The 21,016-nt window shown below is 41.7% G+C and overlaps 1 protein-coding gene across 1 annotated transcript; it reads left to right on the top strand.

The window, feature by feature from the left end:
- The first annotated feature begins 85 nt into the window (after positions 1-85).
- treh (trehalase (brush-border membrane glycoprotein)) lies at positions 86-20,417 on the top strand. Its single transcript, XM_047391144.1, has 15 exons — positions 86-213; positions 9,517-9,617; positions 9,697-9,844; positions 9,921-10,008; positions 10,911-11,011; positions 11,100-11,192; positions 11,335-11,451; positions 11,540-11,662; positions 14,062-14,111; positions 14,626-14,826; positions 14,913-15,130; positions 16,871-16,989; positions 17,624-17,735; positions 17,814-17,867; positions 20,008-20,417. The coding sequence occupies exons 1-15, from the start codon at positions 128-130 to the stop codon at positions 20,143-20,145; spliced, it is 1,749 nt and encodes a 582-aa protein (XP_047247100.1). The 5' UTR covers positions 86-127; the 3' UTR covers positions 20,146-20,417.
- Positions 20,418-21,016: the final 599 nt, after the last annotated feature.

Genomic DNA, 21,016 nt, shown 5'->3' with positions numbered 1-21,016 from the left:
TGAAGTACTGTTATCTTGCCACACAAAAGCTAGGGGGCAGTGTGCCGCCCTTCTGATTAGATTCTGGCCCGTGTTTATAAACTGACCTGGAGGCAGTTCTGAGCAGTTTTGCTTCAGCTCGCCACTCATGATGGTTGATCCTCCGGTCTTCTGTTTTTCATTCATAACTCTGTTTGCTTGTGTGAGATGTTCACTGCCTCCTCCGTGTGACAGGTAAGGAATTTAACTTGCTTCATGACGAGTTCCCGCTGTAGGTGTATATTTAACTTCTGTTTTATGCAACAAACATTTTAAAGTTCTAAACTTTGTAATTTAAAAGTCAACGTGTCTCCTTGTTAAATCGAGATGCCAGAGTGTCTCTTGGCTGTGTTAAAGGAGGTTATGGGTTATACGTTTCAATCCCTTTCCGCAAATGTGCTTCTGTTGGTCAAAACGGACCTTTTTATTTTAAGGTTTTTGCATGATTACCACTAGGTGAGAGCAAAATAATCTGACTTCTCTGTCAAATGGAAAAGCTTTGACCTTGTCTGCTTATTTTTAAAAGAACAAAATTAGAACGTTCTCATGCGGACTTCATATCCATTAATGATTTGCAGCACTTAATATCACTTCAAAGTCCATTCTGATACGTTTGAGATGGTTTTTACAAGCTGAGGAGTCATTTCATTATTCCAGCGTGGAAATATTGCACAAAGCCTAAATGTTGGTGAGAAGATTTAAATGCAGACTGCAGAAAAGAACGTTTGATGGCTCGGTACTACAACTTAAAACAGATTCAAACTCTCAAAGCCATTTTTACTACATAACCTAGACTAATTTCTCTTTATTAAAAAAAACAAAACAATGGAGTGTTTGTTATGCAGAGGCATCTCAATAAATAGATTATTGTAGAAGGATATGGGAAATGAATTGCTGGAAGTCAATTTTAGTGTTTATTTTAATGAATTTGCTGTAATTGAAACCATTTTTTTCTCATAAACCTCCAATATTGCATGATTGCCAAAAATGTTTTTTTTACTTACATCAGTCTACTGATCATTGTCTCACTGTACAGTTTATGCATTCATTACTTGGTCTGGGCTCCTTTTGCATGAATTACTGCAGTGATGCATTGAGGTGTAGAGGAAGCCCAGGTTCCTGTAATGGCCTTCAGCCCGTCTGAACTGTTGGTTCTGCTGTCCCCTCTGCTTCTGGGCAGTACTCCAAAGATTCTCTGTGGGGTTTAGGTCTTAGGAAAAATTGTGAAGTTTGTCAGCAAAACGAAGCATGACGTGATCCAAAATCTGGTTGTAAGCTTTGGTGACTTTGGACCTGATAAAACACAGTTGACCAATGCAAGGAGATGACATGTCTCCCTCAATGATCACCGACTGTGGGAACTTCTACGTGGACCTCAAGCAACTTATGTGCTTCTCCACTCCTGACTCCAAGTCAGGACCAAGTTTAGGAGGAAGTGGGCTCCTGCCCACACCAGTTCTTTTACACATTCAACAGGTTGATGGTTACATACACATAAACTAGAATTTTCCCTCGGTAAGATAAGTTATTCACAAAGCATCTCGGGCCTTAAGAGAGCTCCTAATGTGAACAAATGTTAAGAGTAGTGAGGAGGACTTTTAGTGAGCCTAGCAGTGTCTGAAGCAGAGAAGATGGAGGAAAGACAGAGAAAGGAGAGATGCTCTCCAAACAATGAAGAACAGCGAATTAAAACGCTCAACTGCACAGGGATTCTCCCCCTTAATAGACGAGTACAGGTCCTTCTCAAAAAATTAGCATATTGTGATAAAGTTCATTATTTTCCATAATGTCATGATGAAAATTTAACATTCATATATTTTAGATTCATTGCACACTAACTGAAATATTTCAGGTCTTTTATTGTCTTAATACGGATGATTTTGGCATACAGCTCATGAAAACCCAAAATTCCTATCTCACAAAATTAGCATATCATTAAAAGGGTCTCTAAACGAGCTATGAACCTAATCATCTGAATCAATGAGTTAACTCTAAACACCTGCAAAAGATTCCTGAGGCCTTTAAAACTCCCAGCCTGGTTCATCACTCAAAACCCCAATCATGGGTAAGACTGCCGACCTGACTGCTGTCCAGAAGGCCACTATTGACACCCTCAAGCAAGAGGGTAAGACACAGAAAGAAATTTCTGAACAAATAGGCTGTTCCCAGAGTGCTGTATCAAGGCACCTCAGTGGGAAGTCGGTGGGAAGGAAAATGTGTGGCAGAAAACGCTGCACAACGAGAAGAGGTGACCGGACCCTGAGGAAGATTGTGGAGAAGGGCCAATTCCAGACCTTGGGGGACCTGCGGAACCAGTGGACTGAGTCTGGAGTAGAAACATCCAGAGCCACCGTGCACAGGCGTGTGCAGGAAATGGGCTACAGGTGCCGCATTCCCCAGACCTGGGCTACAGAGAAGCAGCACTGGACTGTTGCTCAGTGGTCCAAAGTACTTTTTTCGGATGAAAGCAAATTCTGCATGTCATTCGGAAATCAAGGTGCCAGAGTCTGGAGGAAGACTGGGGAGAAGGAAATGCCAAAATGCCAGAAGTCCAGTGTCAAGTACCCACAGTCAGTGATGGTCTGGGGTGCTGTGCCAGCTGCTGGTGTTGGTCCACTGTGTTTTATCAAGGGCAGGGTCAATGCAGCTAGCTATCAGGAGATTTTGGAGCACTTCATGCTTCCATCTGCTGAAAAGCTTTATGGAGATGAAGATTTCATTTTTCAGCATGACCTGGCACCTGCTCACAGTGCCAAAACCACTGGTAAATGGTTTACTGACCATGGTATCACTGTGCTCAATTGGCCTGCCAACTCTCCTGACCTGAACCCCATAGAGAATCTGTGGGATATTGTGAAGAGAACGTTGAGAGACTCAAGACCCAACACTCTGGATGAGCTAAAGGCCGCTATCGAAGCATCCTGGGCCTCCATAAGACCTCAGTGCCACAGGCTAATTGCCTCCATGCCACGCCGCATTGAAGCAGTCATTTCTGCAAAAGGATTCCCGACCAAGTATTGAGTGCATAACTGTACATGATTATTTGAAGGTTGACGTTTTTTGTATTAAAAACACTTTTTTTTTATTGGTCGGATGAAATATGCTAATTTTGTGAGATAGGAATTTTGGGTTTTCATGAGCTGTATGCCAAAATCATCTGTATTAAGACAATAAAAGACCTGAAATATTTCAGTTAGTGTGCAATGAATCTAAAATATATGAATGTTAAATTTTCATCATTACATTATAGAAAATAATGAACTTTATCACAATATGCTAATTTTTTGAGAAGGACCTGTACAGTTATGCACTCAATACTTGGTCGGGAATCCTTTTGCAGAAATGACTGCTTCAATGCGGCGTGACCTGGAGGCAATCAGCCTGTGGCACTGAGGTCTTATGGAGGCCCAGGATGCTTCGATAGCGGCCTTTAGCTCATCTAGAGTGTTGGGTCTTGAGTCTCTCAACGTTCTCTTCACAATATCCCACAGATTCTCTATGGGGTTCAGGTCAGGAGAGTTGGCAGGCCAATTGAGCACAGTGATACCATGGTCAGTAAACCATTTACCAGTGGTTTTGGCACTGTGAGCAGGTGCCAGGTCGTGCTGAAAAATGAAATCTTCATCTCCATAAAGCTTTTCAGCAGATGGAAGCATGAAGTGCTCCAAAATCTCCTGATAGCTAGCTGCATTGACCCTGCCCTTGATAAAACACAGTGGACCAACACCAGCAGCTGACACGGCACCCCAGACCATCACTGACTGTGGATACTTGACACTGGACTTCTGGCATTTTGGCATTTCCTTCTCCCAGGTCTTCCTCCAGACTCTGGCACCTTGATTTCCGAATGACATACAGAATTTGCTTTCATCCGAAAAACGTACTTTGGACCACTGAGCAACAGTCCAGTGCTGCTTCTCTGTAGCCCAGGTCTGGGGAATGCGGCACCTGTAGCCCATTTCCTGCACACGCCTGTGCACGGTGGCTCTGGATGTTTCTACTCCAGACTCAGTCCACTGCTTCCGCAGGTCCCCCAAGGTCTGGAATCGGCCCTTCTCCACAATCTTCCTCAGGGTCCGGTCACCTCTTCTCGTTGTGCAGCGTTTTCTGCCACACTTTTTCCTTCCCACAGACTTCCCACTGAGGTGCCTTGATACAGCACTCTGGGAACAGCCTATTCGTTCAGAAATTTCTTTCTGTGTCTTACCTTCTTGCTTGAGGGTGTCAATAGTGGCCTTCTGGACAGCAGTCAGGTCGGCAGTCTTACCCATGATTGGGGTTTTGAGTGATGAACCAGGCTGGGAGTTTTAAAGGCCTCAGGAATCTTTTGCAGGAGTTTAGAGTTAACTCGTTGATTCAGATGATTAGGTTCATAGCTTGTTTAGAGACCCTTTTAATTATATGCTAATTTTGTGAGAGGAATTTTGGGTTTTCATGAGCTGTATGCCAAAATCATCCGTATTAAGACAATAAAAGACCTGAAATATTTCAGTTAGTGTGCAATGAATCTAAAATATATGAATGTTAAATTTTCATCATTACATTATGGAAAAATAATTAACTTTATCACAATATGCTAATATTTTGAGAAGGACCTGTAAGTGAGCAAATAAACGTTTTTAACAATCATACAGCTAATATAGAGATAAGATTAACTTTATCATCCCCCTAGGGGGAAATTTGTTTCAGCAGCAGGATCGGTTAAAGGTCAACCTCTAGTTAGGTAATGTTAGGAAGGATAAATAATGGCAACAATAATAAACTGAACTGAAACTATCTGTGTAGTTATGCTGTTATAGGCTTAGGCTGCTGGAGGACATAATGACCACTTTCACCCTCTTCGCTACATTCTCACACTACTCTCCAATTTTGGATGATTTGCTGTTATTTCAGCTTTTAACCTTGTTCTCTCTTTTCTCTTCCTAGAAGCTACACCTGGCCTGACTGTGTCTACCTGTGACACCTTTTTGGAGAGGGGAATCGTCCAAGCTTCTGCTGGCAACAACTTAATGCTCACCCTCTACCGATGATCCACATGGCCCTGTCTTTCAGTGTTTAACCCTTTCTCTCTCCTAGACATGGCTACTGACTGAGCTTTTACTGTGACTAACTCTATGTGCTCTCTTTCAGACTCTAACCTTGAAAACTGGCTCAGAGTTTATCTGTTCTTTCTTTCTAGGTGAAATGACTAAAGGAGCTACATCCATTAACATTTACTTTTCCTTCCCATAGAAAGTACTCCTGGATCAGTGCTTCTGTGTTCTTTTTGTGTCTCTGCTCTTTTCTCTCAAACCCCCAGTGGGTCGTGGCAGATGGCCGCTCACACTGAGCCTGGTTCTGGTTCTGTTGGAGGTTTCTTCCTGTTAAAAGGGAGTTTTTCCTCTCCACTGTCGCTACATGCATGCTCAGTATGAGGGATTGCTGCAAACTCAACGCCAGTGACTGTCCACTGTCTCTACATGCTCATCCGGGAGGAGTGAATGCTGCAAGTCACTGACTGGATGCAATCTGCTGGGTTTCCTTAGATAGAAAAACTTTTTATCCAATTTGAATAAAAAGCTAACTCCGACTGCACTGTTCAATGGTTAGGATTAATTGGAATGTATGAACCTGACTGTTGTGAAGAGCCTTGAGACAACATGTGTTGTGAATTGGCGCAATATAAATAAAATTGAATTGAATTGAATTAATTAATAACCATGAATACAAAGTCAACATTACAAACAATATAGTACAGAATTATTTAAATATTTATAGACTATAAAATGCTTTCAAAAATCAATTTGGAAAAACGTGGGATATGTAGATATGTATATAAACTCTGGACAACAGTACAAAAATCTAAGCTCAATAAACATAGAAGGAATATGAAAATGAGGTGAATAAGTATTTGCTGTATTGTACATGATGTCAGCAGCCTAAATGGTCATCTCCAACGCTCCCCGTTTGTAGAGAAGTTCTCTGGCTTGCTGCTATCTCCTCTCTAGCTTCTGATTGCAGCAGGTACCAGAGCTGCTCACATTCCAGCCTGATGCTGGAAGCAGAGGCAACGACTGGGAATGCCAGTTTGTTTCCACCGTGATCCCAGGACCAAATCTACCTTTCAACACTCCTCTCTTCTCCTCCACCAGCAGGCTCTGCTCCTCGGTTCAGTTCGGGTTTCTCCAGCTTTTTTTCTCCGCTTTGTTTTGGTCATTTTACAAGAAGGAGATCACAGTAAAATGCTGAATTTTAGTATTAACATGAAATGAATTAATATGAAACAGATGCAGAGTAAAAACAACCAACATGGAAAGTAAACATAAGCAAATCAAAATAGTGATGAGCATGTAAATAAGCTACTTTCAAACATTTGGATGCTGTGTGAGAATTAATTTTACTATGTTTTATCATGATTTACACATTTCAGTATCCGGTCTAAATTATATGGTAAATGGCCTTTACTTGTACAAAACGGATTCCAAAAAAGTTGGGACACTAAATAACAAACAATAAATAAAAACTGAATGCAATGATGTGGAGGTGCCAACATCTAATATTTTATTCAGAATAGAACACAAATCACAGATCAAAAGTTTAAACTGAGAGAATGAATCATTTTAAGGGAAAAATATGTTGCAAAATTACATGGCGTCAACAAATCCCAAACAAATTGAGACAAGGCAATTTTTACCACTGTGTGGCATCCCCCCGTCTTCTTACAACACTCAACAGACGTCTGGGGACAGAGGAGACCAGTTTCTCAAGTTTAGAAATAGGAATGCTCTCCCATTCATGTCTAATACAGGTCTCTAACTGTTCAATCGTCTTGGGCCTTCTTTGTCACACCTTCCTCTTTATGATGCGCCAAATGTTCTCTATAGGTGAAAGATCTGGACTGCAGGCTGGCCATTTCAGTACCCGGATCCTTCTCCTACGTAGCCATGATGTTGTGATTGCTGCAGAATGTAGTCTGGCATTATCTTGTTGAAAAATGCAGAGTCTTCCCTGAAAGAGATGACGTCTAGATGGGAGCATATGTTGTTCTAGAACCTGAACATAGTTCTCTGCATTAATGGTGCCTTTCCAGACATGCAAGCTGCCCATGCCACAAGCACTCATGCAACCCCGTACCATCAGTGATGCAGGCTTCTGAACGGAGCGTTGATAACAACTTGGGTTATCCTTGTCCTCTCTGGTCCGGATGACATGGCGTCCCAGTGTTCCATAAAGAACTTCAAATTGTGACTCATCTGACCACAGAACAGTCTTCCATTTTGCCACACTCCATTGTAAAAGACCCCTGGCCCAGTGCAAACATCTGAGCTTGTGGAGCTCGCTTAGAAATGGCTTCCTCTTTGCACTGTAGAGTTTCAGCTGGCAACGGCGGATGGCACGGTGGATTGTGTTAACTGACAATGCTTTCTGGAAGTATTCCTGAGCCCATTCTGTTATTTCCTTGACAGTGGCATTCCTGTTTGAAGTGCAGTGACGTTTAAGGGCCCGGAGATCACGAGCATCCGGTAGAGTTTTACGGCCTTGACCCTTACGCACAGCGATTGTTCCAGATTCTCTGTATCTTTTGATGATGTTATGCACGGTTGATGATGATAACTTGAAAGTCTTTGCTATTTTACGCTGGGTGACACCATTCTGGTATTGCTGCACTATCTTTCTGTGCAGCAATGGTGGAATTGGTGATCCTCTTACCATCTTGGCTTCTGAGAGACACTGACACTCTGAGAAGCTCTTTTTATATCCAACCATGTTGTCAATTGACCTAATTAGTGTTCATTGGTCTTCCAGCTGTTGGTTATATGCTCAATTTCCTCTTTCCAGCCACTTATTGCTACTTGTCCCAACTTTTTTGGGATTTGTTGATGCCATATAATTTTGAAACAACATATCTTTCCCTTAAAATGATACATTCTCTCAGTTTCAACTGTTGATCTGTGATTTGTCTTCTATTCTGAATAACATATTTGATGTTGGCACCTCCACATCATTCCATTCAGTTTTTGTTCACAATTTGTTTAGTGTCCCAACTTTTTTGTAATCCGGTTTGTAGCTTTATCAAGTCCCCAGTGACCCCAAAGCGCTTCACACTACATTCAGTCATCCACCCATTCAGACAGAAGTGAGCCTGCCATACACAGGTGCCACCGAGCCCTCTGACCACCATCAGTAGGCAAAGCGGGTGAAGTGTCTTGCCCAAGCACACAACGACTGAAACAGACATTGCGGGGCTCAAACCGGCAACCCACCAGTTACAAGATGGACCCCTGCCACTATCGCCATGGTCGTCCCTCATTGTTTAATTTCTCTCTATTAATTACTAGGAGCGCATTAGTTCTTTGTTTTAGTTTTTAGTTGTTTTTTAACAACCAATCACAGCTCTTAGGGGACACTGTTACACCTAGCAACGGGGTCAACCACACCTCCTAACTAAGTCAGGAATTTCTTTCATCTCTTGCTTAGAGTCGCTCTCAGCAGCAAAGTGAATCACACCTAAGCTGGGAGTCCTTGGCAGGACTTTTTAGGCTAAGATAGAAGCTCTCTGAGGACTCTGAGTGTCTTTGTGAATACGGGCCTTGATGTGATTTTGGGTCATTGGTTAGGTGAGCTGTGGACCAATGGCATCATTTTCATATAGCAGGTAAGGTTTAGCACCTTTTACAGAGAAGTCACAAAATTAAAGTAAATACTCGCCTAATGGTTATCTACATGAAACACCAACACACTGAAACCCATCACTGACTCTGAAATGACACTTATTTAGAAATTTATAGCATGCTATCCTTGCAAAACTTCTATTTGGTTTAAAAAAGAAATATTAACACTTGGTCCCTGGACTCCCTTGCCAAATACTTTGATTTCTAAATGAAAAACAGATTTTCTTTCATCTGAAAAGAGGATTGAGGACAACAGAGCATCAGTCAACTGCTGTTCTCTTTGAATCTGCCCCAAACTCTTGAATGTGCTTATCCTTGTTGGTTCAGCATTGTTTTAAACCACACTTTTTCCATTTACTTAACTTTCCGTTAAAATGGTTGGATACTCTGTGAACTGCCCGTTTCTTTAGCACTGACATTTTGTGGCTTTCCCACCTTGGTATGGGTGTCATTGACTGCTCGACAACAATTATCTGATCTGAATTTAAGGTATTGTTTTACTGTAAGCCAAAATGTAAGAGAGCCTAAAAACACATGCTAGATTTTTAAATATTTTTATTTGTAAAAGATGTTAACGGTATTTTTCTCTCCTTATAATTCCATAGTGTGTTGGTCTAACACATAAAATCCCAATAAAATATAGTAGAACTCTTAGGTTGTAACTTAGCAAAATATAAAAACGTGAGAAAATTTACTTGAAATGGAAAGTTTTAGCCAATTTGGATTCAACCTACTGTTTTGTTACCGCTACCTTTACCCATGTTTGCTTGTTGATAGCACCACTGATAGGGGTTCATTACTTTCCAGTTGGCCTCTCTGATGATTAATTCCCACCTCCTTGTTTCAGTGAAATCTACTGCTCAGGGCCCATCCTACAACAGGTCCAAGAAGCTAAGCTGTTCGATGATGACAAGTACTTTGTTGATATGAAGCTGAGGTCAGCTCCTGGTGAGTCTTAGCTCACTAAACATGCTTTGATTATGCACAACCGTCTTCTGCTAACCGCCGTTTGTTAAATCTTCTACAGATGTCGTTTTGGCGGCTTTTCAAAACCTCTCAAATGAGTGGCCAAACTCCACCATCCCGACCATGAAGCTCCAAGAGTTTCTCACAGCAAACTTTGAGAAACCAGGGACAGAGTTTGAGACGTGGACGCCAACAGACTGGCACGAAAAGTGAGCTCAAGCCTCCTGCTTAGATCAGTGGCTTTATAACAGTGGCTGATTGAGAATAGCTGGCTTGTTCATGCAGCCCCAAGTTCCTGAGTGGAATAGCAGATGAGAAGCTGCGAAGGTGGGGGGAACACATTCACAGCCTGTGGAAGTCTCTCGGCAGAAAGGTTCTGATCTCAGATGAGTTATAGTAACCAGCAGTTACCCCCCTACTAAGGCTTTCAGGGGTCTGCAAACGTTTTCCACTTTGCTTCAGCCAAACTTACAGCAGCCTGCAAACATTTTCATTCCCCTTTAACCTGTTTACATTTTGCCACATTACAGCCACACACTGAAATGTATTAGATTAGGATTAGATAAATTCAACTGACACAAAGTAACACGAAAAGAAAATGACAAATGCTTTTTAAATTTTTCTTTGCAAATAAAAATCTAACTTGCATTTGTGTTCACCCTCTTCTGGTCTGATACCCCTAAATGAAATCATAACATAAAACATCTGCTCACTAATGTTCTCTAGAGGCCTTCATAGAACAGCAGGATTTATACTGAGATTAAATCACACACAGGTGGGCAGTTTTTACTAACTGGGTGAACTCTGAAGGCAATTGGTTGTACTGAATTTTATTTCGAGGTATCAGAGTAAAGGGGGCAGAATACAAATGCACAGCACTCTTTTCATGCTTCTATTTGTCAAAAACAAAATGACAGCCACGTTATTTTCCTTCCACTTTACAGTTATGTGCTACTTTGTGTTGGTCTATTGCATAATATCCCAATAAAAGCAGCGAACATTGTGGCTGTAAAGTTCAAGTAGCATTAATATATATTTGTTAAGGCAGAGCACAAAGTTTTCTGGGCGTTCTCACAGTCTTCTAAAATGTTTGGGGGATTTTTTCTGTTTCTTTTTAACACATTTCCTTTAATTAGAAATAATTTAAAGAGTGAAAAAGCAGCATTAACCCCAAGACAGACAGTGAAGTTGCTTGGGAGTAAAATCTAAAGAAATGACAATTCAAGACTTTCTTTCTTCTCAGTGCTGTAGATGTATAACGAGTCTCTCCTCCAGATCCAAACCAGTGTCAGAGATCATCCAGAGCTCTACTCTCAGATTTACACTCCACATCCTGTCGTCGTGCCGGGGGGCCGCTTCAGGGAACTCTACTATTGGTGAGCCAACAGCTGGACCTTTCATCTCTCTCAGTCTGATAGTTCTCACCCCATCAGGCAATCAGGACGCTCCTCTTAAACCCAACAGGGACTCCTATTGGGTCATCAATGGGCTCCTTCTGTCCGAGATGACCGAAACGGCCTACGGTATGATTCAGAACTTCCTCTTCCTCGTCAGCAGGTAAAACTTTTTAATTGTTTGCACCACACAAAAAAGACCAGAGGAATTTCATTCAGGAGTGGAATTTCCATGGAAACAAGGTTCTCCAGAGGGATTTTTTAAAGATTTACAGAATTAAAGATTTTCTGTCACCCTCCCACAGATACGGCTTTGTTCCAAACGGTGGGCGGATTTACTATGAGAGGCGCAGCCAGCCTCCGTTCCTCACACTGATGGTGGAGAGCTACTATGAAGCGACCAATGACCAGCAGTTCCTCAGGTGATGAACCCATAAAAACCATAAAATGCTTTTGGGTCTCTGTGCACTTACTGTTCCACATTTAAAAATCGCCTCCCGTTGATTTTAGGGAAGCTCTACCAGTTCTGGAGAAGGAGTACCAGTTCTGGATGCAGAACCGTTCTGTGGTAGTGGAAGTAAGCGGGTCAGAACATGTTCTGAACCGGTATAACGTGGAGGCGGATTTGCCCAGGTATGGCAGAAACAAATGTTGTGGCAAAAAGGTTAGAGGCTGACCGAGATCTGATTTCCACAAACTTCCCTGCTTCAGGTTTTATTGTGTGGTTTTGCCTCGTTCTAGGTTACTATCAAGAATGAACAGTCAGTCATTTTCTACCGCTTATACCATAGTGGGTCGCGGGGAAGCTGGTGCCTATCTCCAGCAGTCTATGGGTGGGGGACAAGTCGCCAGTCCATCGCAGGGCAACACACAAACAACCATGCACACACTCATTCATACACCTAAGGGCAATTTTTAGAGTGACCAATTAACCTAACAGGCACGTCTTTGGACTGTGGGAGGAAGCCGGAGTACCTGGTGAGAACCTATGCATGCACGGGGAGAACATGCAAACTCCATGCAGAAAGACCCCCGGCTGGGAATCAAACCCAGGACCTTCTTGCTGCAAGGCAACAGTGCTACCAACTGTGCCACCGTGCAGCCCTCAAGAAAGAACACGTAATACTTAATTCTAATATTAATGGAAAAAGCTAATTTGCTGTTTTACCATTATACCTGTCTGATTGAGTTCAAAGAGCAGGATGGTTGATGCTTGAAATCGTTCTGCTTTTGCCAACCATGGTTACCTCCATCGAAATATCTGCTGTAATCATCGCTTTGCATCGAAAGGGCTTTACAGAGGAGGAAATGGCTGCTAGTGAAATAGCGCCACATTCGTCAATTAATCGAATCAGAAAGAACTTCAAGGTGAAGGTTAAGTTGCTTTAAAAAGGTGTTTAGGTGTCTAAGAAAGTCCAAATGTTGCCACCAGCGTAGAGCTTTCGTCAGGTATGGCAGCAGGCAGGTTGTTTCTGCATACACAGTTAGGTGGAGATTTTTTGGGTGAATGCTGCCCTGGTTTCCAGAAGAGCAGCACAGTAATAGTTTCACTATAAGAAAAACATCAAGGACCGACATACTTTCTACAAGAACCAAGCTTGGACTGCCGAGGACTGGGATACAATAACTGTTTCCAAAGAAGACCCCGTTAAACAAGAAAAACAAGAAGAAGGACTGTGAAGAGAAAGCATTGTAAGACCATTCCTGTTTGGGGTTGCCTCTTGTCCAAAATAGTGGACCCCCCCTTAAAAACAAGACCATAAATATGAAAACGTCCTCCAAATACATCTTTGCCATGCTTCTGCCAGCTCACTGGAGGACCATGTCACAAGACAAAAGTGAAAACTAGGTGGCTGATGATCTCAATACCATTGAGAACCTTTGTAACTTATTAAATGTATGAAAAGTATTAAACTTTGCTTCAGCCACACTTACAACACTTTGCAAAAGTATTCCCACTTCTTGAACTTCTTCACCTTTAGTCCCTTGACTTTAACGTATTTTATCGTGATTTATGTGATAAATATGGTGGATGACTTTCAAACATTTTTACAATTAAAAATCTGAAAGGTTCGGTGTGTGAATTCAGCCCCCTTTATTTTGATACCCCTAAGTCGAATCCAGTGCAACAAACAGGCTGCAGAAGTCGCATAATTAGTAAATTAATCCATCTGTGTGTAACTTACAAATGCAGCTGCTTGGTGGAGGTTGGTTAGAGAAGATCAGGGAACAAACCACATCTTGAAGACCAAGAAACACAGCTAACAGGTCAGGGAGAAAAATGTGGAAAACATCAAAGCATTGTTAGGTTATAAAACAATGTCTCAGGCTTTGAACATCTCACAGAGGTCTGTTCAATCTATCATCTGAACATGGAGAGAGTTTAGCACAAATCCAAACCTACCAAGACGTGGCCATACACCTAGACAAACAGTCTGGGTTAGGCATTAATCAGACCAGCAGCCAAGACAGTTGTGGTGACTCTGGAGGAGCTGTAGAGATCCAAATGTCAGTTGGGAGAATCTGTCAACAGTGCAACCATTAGTGATGCACTCCACATAGCAGGCTTTTATGGAAGAGTGGGATTAAATAAAGCTATAGGAAGTCTTTTTAGGTGTTAGTCACAAACCATGTAGGAAACATAGCAAATGTGAAAAAATGCTCTGGTCAGATGAACGTTTTGGCCTTCGTGCAGAAAAAGCTATGTACGGCAGAAAATTAACAGTGTGCGCCACCCTGAGGACATCATCACCATGATGAAACATGGTGGCGGCTGCAACATCCTGTTGGAATGCTCTTCTTCAGCACGTACAGAGACGCTGGCCAGAGTTTAAAGGAAGAGAGGCTTTGATACTGTAGAATCAGTCAGTTTCAGAATATAAAAAGATCTACCAACACTGAAGCGGTAAGGTTTGAGTGAAAAACAAAAATGGTCTCAGTCTCAAAACGTTTGGCCATGACTGCAGAAACAAACAGAAGAGGAGAGTATATTAGAGCACATCTTTACCCATTAATCTCATCTTTGCTTCCAGGCCTGAGTCCTACACAGATGATCTGGAATTAGCTGAAGGACTCTCTGATGGTAATGGATTATTAAAATTATTTTTCTGTCTGGCTGACTGAATCCTCCTCTGACGTTGAGATAAATTGTCCTTGATGCTCAGCAGCCTTAGAAATGCACCACTTTAGAAAGCTGTAACACATTCCTGTGGATTTAAAAATGGTCTGAGTAAAACAAATGTGTCCTGATAATTCATGTTGGTATAAAACCATCCATTCTCTGAGCCATCTTTGGGATATAAATGCAGTTTAAAGGGTTATTGTTTGTTAGAATATCAGCTTTTTCTTGCCACCAGAGAGTCTTTGCTCTATTACAAATATTCAAATTCATCTTGTCTTCTTCCTCACAAGAGATGTTTTTGCTTTTTGTCCCCAAAGCTCATAAGAGCTGCTGCAGAACAGAGGTAAACATGTTTCAGCGTGAGACCGCATATTTCATTTCTTTGGTTTCCTCTAAAGAGCAGAACTGTGCATGAATAAGTGCCCAGGATGTGTTAATATTTCAACGTGGTTCTGGTATTCTCCTCTGGCCTCAGAGCTCAAACAGCAGCTGTGGATGGATCTGAAAGCAGGTGCAGAGTCTGGCTGGGACTTCACTTCCCGTTGGTACATAAACGGTACCGGCCATAACGACGGGACACTCAGAGAGACCCGCACCAGCCAGATCCTGCCCACTGATCTCAACGCCCTGCTATGTCGCAACGAGAGAACCCTGGCCTCATTCCACCGGCTGCTGGGTGAACCTCCGACCTTGGATGCAGCTTCAGTCTGCTTTTAGCTCCTAACTGGTGTTACATAACGATGATGTTCTGTATCCTGACAGGTAATGGTGACTCAGCTGCTCGGTACGACCAGGCTGCAGCCTGCAGGACCGAGGCGATGGAGGCACTGCTATGGGACGCTGAGAGGGGAGCGTGGTTTGACTACAGCCTGGTGACGCACTCCAAACACTTTGAGTTCTACCCCTCCAACCTGGCTCCTGTTTGGGCTCGATGCTATTCTCAGCCTGAGATGAGAGAGAAGGCAATTCAATACCTGAAGGTGGGTGCATGAAGGAAGCTTCACCCTGCATTAGATTCAACAGAAGAAATGTTGGTTGGAATAAAATAAGATGCACTTATATAGTAGTGTTCATCCTACAACCACAGACTTACAACACAAAGTAGTGAATCATTAAGGACAATGAATCATTGATTTGTGCATTTGTATTCAGCCCCCCTGAGTCAACGCTTTGTAGAACCAGCTGTCGCTGCAGATGTTTGCCTCTACCAGCTTTGCACCTCTTGAGTGACATGTTTGCTCATTTTTGTCTGTAAAATGTCTTTTAAGCTTTGATTGGATTTAGCGCAACTGCACACAGTTTTTAAGTCTTGTCAAAAATTCTCAATTAAACTTAAGTCTTGACTTTGACTGAGCCATTCTAACATGAGTATGATTTAATAAAAATCATTCTCTTTCCATCAACTCTGCTCAGATCTACCTAGTATGTTTCTTCCCTTTGTCTGCTTAAGAAAAGCGTTTCTACGGCAAGATGCTGCCGACACCATGGCGAAGGCGTGTTCCAGCTGTTATGCAGTGTTTTCTAAAACATAGAGGTTTGCATGTAGGTTAAAAGATTCCCCCGCATGGATTTTGGCAAACGTGGTTTCTGTGATGTAAAACAAATAAAACCAAGACTGACTGGTATTTGGAATCATCAGTTCCCCCCACCTTGACTAAGTTCCCAATTCCAGCTGAAAGAACAGCCTCAAAGCATGATGCAGCCACCACCATGCTTCACTGTGGGTTTGGTGTTCTTTGGTTTTGAGCAGTCATTTTTTCCACCAGACATAAATTTCAGAGTTATGGACCAAAAGTCCATGCCTGGTTTTAATAAACCATACCAAATTTATCCCACATGCCTTCAGGAGACTTCGAATGTGCTTTTTAAAAACCTTTTACTGGGATTAGATGCGTTTCCACCCTAAAGCCCAGACATAGGAAGATTGTCACATGTACAACACAGCCAGTTCCTGCAGCTCCTTTAAAGTTGTTGTAAGCCTCCTGGCAACCCTCCCTGAACATTTTATTTCGGATCTTTTCATCAAATTTGGTGAGATGTTCCGTTCTTGGTGAGGTCACCGATGAGCCACTTTTTCTCCTCATGATGATAATGACTTCACTCTCTTTCCCATGAGATATCTGATGCTTTAGAAATTATTTGATAGCCTTCTCCTGACAAATACCTTTTGGTAGTAAAATCTGTCTGATACTTCAGAAGCTGAGCATGATATTAGTTGTTAGATGCAGCTAAGCAAATGTCAGAAAAGCCTCATTAGAGTCACTTTAAGTGATGGGAGGTGTGTACTGACTCCTATTCAACATGAGTTTGAATGTGGTGGTTAATTCTGCACACAGCCACATCCCCAGTTATATAATGTTGATCACACTTAATACCACATTTTTTATTTTTTTAATTTTATTTCTCACCCTAGACTATTTAATGTATTTTCAATTGAGATTTACAGGTCATGGGTCGGATTAAAGGTGGAAAATTGTTTGTATCACTAAAACCTGCAATTAACAGTGGTGTGTAGACTTTTTACACATTTTCAGTATATAAAAAGACACCTTGAAAAGGTGCTTGATGATGACTGAGGGAGAAAAGGATTGTTTCCTGATCCACTGAGCTGTTGCTATGTTGCTTTCTGAGCAATGCTCTGTTGCACCAGCAGATGGCACACACACACTTCATAGCTTTCACCCATGCATTGCTTCTTGTTTCTTTCTGTTTTTGCACAGGGGAGCGGCGCTCTCAACTTCCCCAACGGAGTGCCGACGTCACTGAGGGAGTCTGGGCAGCAGTGGGACTATCCCAACGCCTGGCCTCCTTTGCAGCACATGCTCAACGAAGGTGGAAAGCACAAAAAAACACAACAAAACTTCCTGAAACCCAGGGACGATTCAGCCCAAGCTTTGCATAAGGAGTCATGAAGATGTAAAGCAAATTCAGACTAGGCGACATATTTTCTCTGGATTTGTGCTAGACCACAAGACCCTGTTGAAAAACAGAAGTTAAATATCTTTGTAAGCTCATCTGGAACTTCTGTGACCAAACTTCCCAATTTTAGGCTTGTGTCTCATATTACTCTCAATGCATCACACTTGGTTTCCATTTAATGGTGTTTATTACATCCAAATCAGACACACAGCTGGAGGGATCGCTTCCTGTCATTTTTTTTATCTGGCATCTTCCTCGGTGATGCTCTGATGGGCCTGTGTAGCAGCTCTCTCTATTTTCTTCTTGCTTCAGGGGGTTCTTTCCTTTCTGTTTGGTGTTCATGAAGTGAAATACATGCTCAGCTGCATTAGAATCAGGTAACAGATTGGATCAGTAAAAAAAAAAAAAAAAAAAAATCACCTGCTGTCTTGTATTCTGTGAGATTTTGCTGTGGTAAAAAAGAAAAAAACTAACAATTCAACAACCAGAACAGGAAATTAAATTTAAGGCTTCGATCGTGGTCATGTTGAAAAGGAGACTTTTGATTTTCCAAGTTTGTCCAAACTGTCTTCAGAGGACGCCAAGAAGGTCTCTTCTGATTTGGCGCAGCGCTGGATCAAAACAAACTGGCTGGCCTATGAAAAATATGAAGCCATGTTCGAAAAGGTGAGTGTGTTGTCAGGGCTTTTTGCTGCTTCAAAGCTGAGATAACAGAATGTGAAATCTGCCTTCTTGCCTTAACAGTACAATGTGAACGGAGACGGAAAACCAGGTGGTGGTGGCGAATATGAAGTTCAGGTAATTACGTTTTTATGTCATAAATAAACAAAACCTGCATGCAGGTATAAATAAAGTACATCCCTTTTCAATTTGACATTCACTTAATTTTACATGAATTTTGTGTGTCAGACCAACACGATGTAGTGCATAAGGCAAGAAAAGGCAAGTTTATTCATATAGCACATTTCAGTAGCAAGACAATTCATAATGTTTATAAGAGGGAATGGAAGGAAAATGACCCATGGATTAAAACATTTTTGCAAACAAAAATAAGAACATTTAAATTGACTTAAAAATTCACATGCATAAATATTTATCTTGTAAAAAAGTCAAGTAGTAGGAGTATCCCCACAGCATGATGGTTCCACCCCCATGTTTCACTGTAGGGATGGTGTCTTCAGGCCATATGTACAGTGTTGGTTTTTCTCCTTTATAAGAGTTTTGCATTAAGACCAAACGGTTCAGCTTTGGTCTCATCTTACCAGAGCACCTTCTCCCAGATGTCTGATGTGTCCACTACGTGACATGTAGCGTGACTTCCTTCGTTTGTTCATTATTACACACTGATGAACTCCATTTACTAATTATGGGACTTGGGTTTTATTTAGGGTCACAGAGTAAAAGAAGACACTGAATACATATGCATAACAGACTTTTGTTTGTAAAGAAAATGGAAAAACATGTTTCCTTTATCTTCCATTTCACGTTTATGCTCTACTTATTGTTGTTCTATCACATAACACCATGTACAAAATTGCATTGATATTTGTTCCTGTAATGTCATATAATTTTAGTAGTTTGCTTCTTTGAGGGCTTATAGGTGTGTGACAATACACTGCCAAGAAGGAAAGGAGCAATGATCTCAGAGAAGCAACTGTTTCAGCCTGCCAATCCGACATGGTTTTCAAGGAATATCAGCTGCTAGTGTTCTCAGGAGTGGTCATCCCAGCAGATCCACTCCAGGTTTAGACCATGCAATGCTCAAAGAAACTGTAAAATACCTAGGAACTCAATCACAGACTCTGAAGGCCTCGTGTAGCATGTTAAACTAGAGGTTTATGAGAGGAGAATTAGAAAAACACAGAAATTGTGGGTTTATTTGGAAGAGTTGCAGAGAGAAAGCTTTCTCTCCCTAAATAGAATATGTCAGCAAAACTTAGGCTTTCAATGTTGCGTTTGTAAGAACCACAAGACTTTTGGGACAGTGTTCTTTGATGAGACCAAAGTAGAGATGTTTGGCCCTACATACCATGTTAGTCCCACATACCAACTGTCAAGCACCGTGCTGCAGGGGTGATGGTTTAGACCGGTTCTGCTGCCATAGGAGCTATAGTCATTCAGTCGACTATAATCTTCTCTGTGTTTTAAAGTATTCTACAGTCAAATGCGAGGCCAAATGTCCAACAGCAGAAACTTGGTCCAAACTGGGTCTTTAATAAGAAAAGCATCCCAAACACAGCAGTATGTCCACAAAACAATTTGCTGAAAGAGTAAAGAATCAAGGTTTTACAATGGCCCAGTCAAAGTTCAGACCTCTTCCTGACTAAAATGAATTGGTGGGACCTTGAGAGAGCTGAGAAGAAACAAATGTCAGCGAAACAATGAACTGAAGTAACATTATAGAGTGGGCCCTAAATTCCCCTGAAATGATAAGAGAAACTGATGATGTCACAGAGAAGTATTACTTCAAGGTATCGCAGCCAAAAACTGTTTTTTTTTCACACATCTATTCCATTTTAGCTAGTTTTTGTTTACTAAATAATGATAGTGTGATCTGTATGTGTTGTTTGCGTACTTGAGGCTGGATTTAACATTTTAGAACCTGGTAAAGACCAGATCATTTTATGATGCACTGGTTCCAACCATTGAATTAACGCTTTCTTTTTATTAAGACTGTGTATGTTTTAACAATAACATAAACCTTTTCATTTCAAACAGCGAATGTTCTCCTTCTGCTTCTTCTTCCTAACTCAAACACAATGCCAGCTTCTCCTCTCTCTCCTCCCTGTATTGAGTTAATGAAAGCAGTTAGAAAACCACAAGTCGTGTTTCAGGTGTTCATGACTGAACCGCATGTTCATGGCTGGTTGCCTGATACATTGTATAAAAATAGAAGCAACACTAACACGCTGCTGCTGTGTCCTCCTCCCCGTTGCAGCTGGGCTTTGGTTGGACCAACGGTGTGGCCCTGCAGCTCCTGGATCAGTATGGGGCGACTCTCACCTCGGGAGGGAGACGTGTGTGCTCTGACCTCCTGCTGCCTCTGGTCATCTCCATCGCTCTCATGCTCCAGTAAATCAGAGGTGTCAGAAGCGCACCGGCTGAGGATTGGATTGTATTTTTTCCCCCTCTGTCCACGGACAAGAATAAAGAGACTAACGAGGGTATTTTTACCTCAGCTAAACCTTGAAATAGCATCAACTTAAAATCACCACTGATAATTTCTTTCAGTCCTCTGAGGTGAATAATGGTTGGTTTCATGAGAAGATTTAACGTGAAGATATAATGTTTTTTGGCCACTGAAGCTCACAACTTTCTAAGATATAGAATTAAAAATATTTGATGGTATATTTGATGGATTGAAAATATTTATTGTACTAATTTCGTTCTCATATTTATTGCTGTAATGAAGCTTAAACACCACTGAGCCTTTGGGTTTTCATAAAAATAATATCAACTTAAATGACTTATTTTAACTTATATAAAAAAGAAGCAATGATTTAAATATACGCAGAAATGCTTTTCACTGCTTTAAATTTTTTAACATACTGTTGTTCTGTCAATGCCAGCCTACAAGGATGAATTGCTGGATAACTGTGGTGTTAAAATATGGTAAATGGCCTGCACTTGTATAGAGCTTTATCAAATCTGAGGACCCCAAAGTGCTTACACTGCAATCAGTCATCCACCCATTCATTAACACACTGACAGTCGTAAGCTACATTGTAGCCATTGCTGCCTTGGGGCAGATTGACAGAAGAAAATAAGTGAATACTCGATGTCTTCCACTTTATCCGGGACCGGGTCGCAGGGGCAGCAGTCTCAGGAAGAGACACCCAGACTTCCCTCTCCCCAGACACCACCTCCAGCTCCTCTAAAGGGAAGCCCTGATGCATTTCCAGGCCAGCTGAGAGACATAGTCCCTCCAGCGTGTCCTGGGCCGTCCC

The sequence above is a fragment of the Girardinichthys multiradiatus genome, chromosome 18 (genome assembly GCF_021462225.1).
Source record: "Girardinichthys multiradiatus isolate DD_20200921_A chromosome 18, DD_fGirMul_XY1, whole genome shotgun sequence".
NCBI classification, from domain to species: domain Eukaryota; kingdom Metazoa; phylum Chordata; class Actinopteri; order Cyprinodontiformes; family Goodeidae; genus Girardinichthys; species Girardinichthys multiradiatus.
The sequence above is the reverse complement of the archived record's forward strand: the minus strand, read 5'-3'. Positions and strand labels throughout refer to the sequence as shown.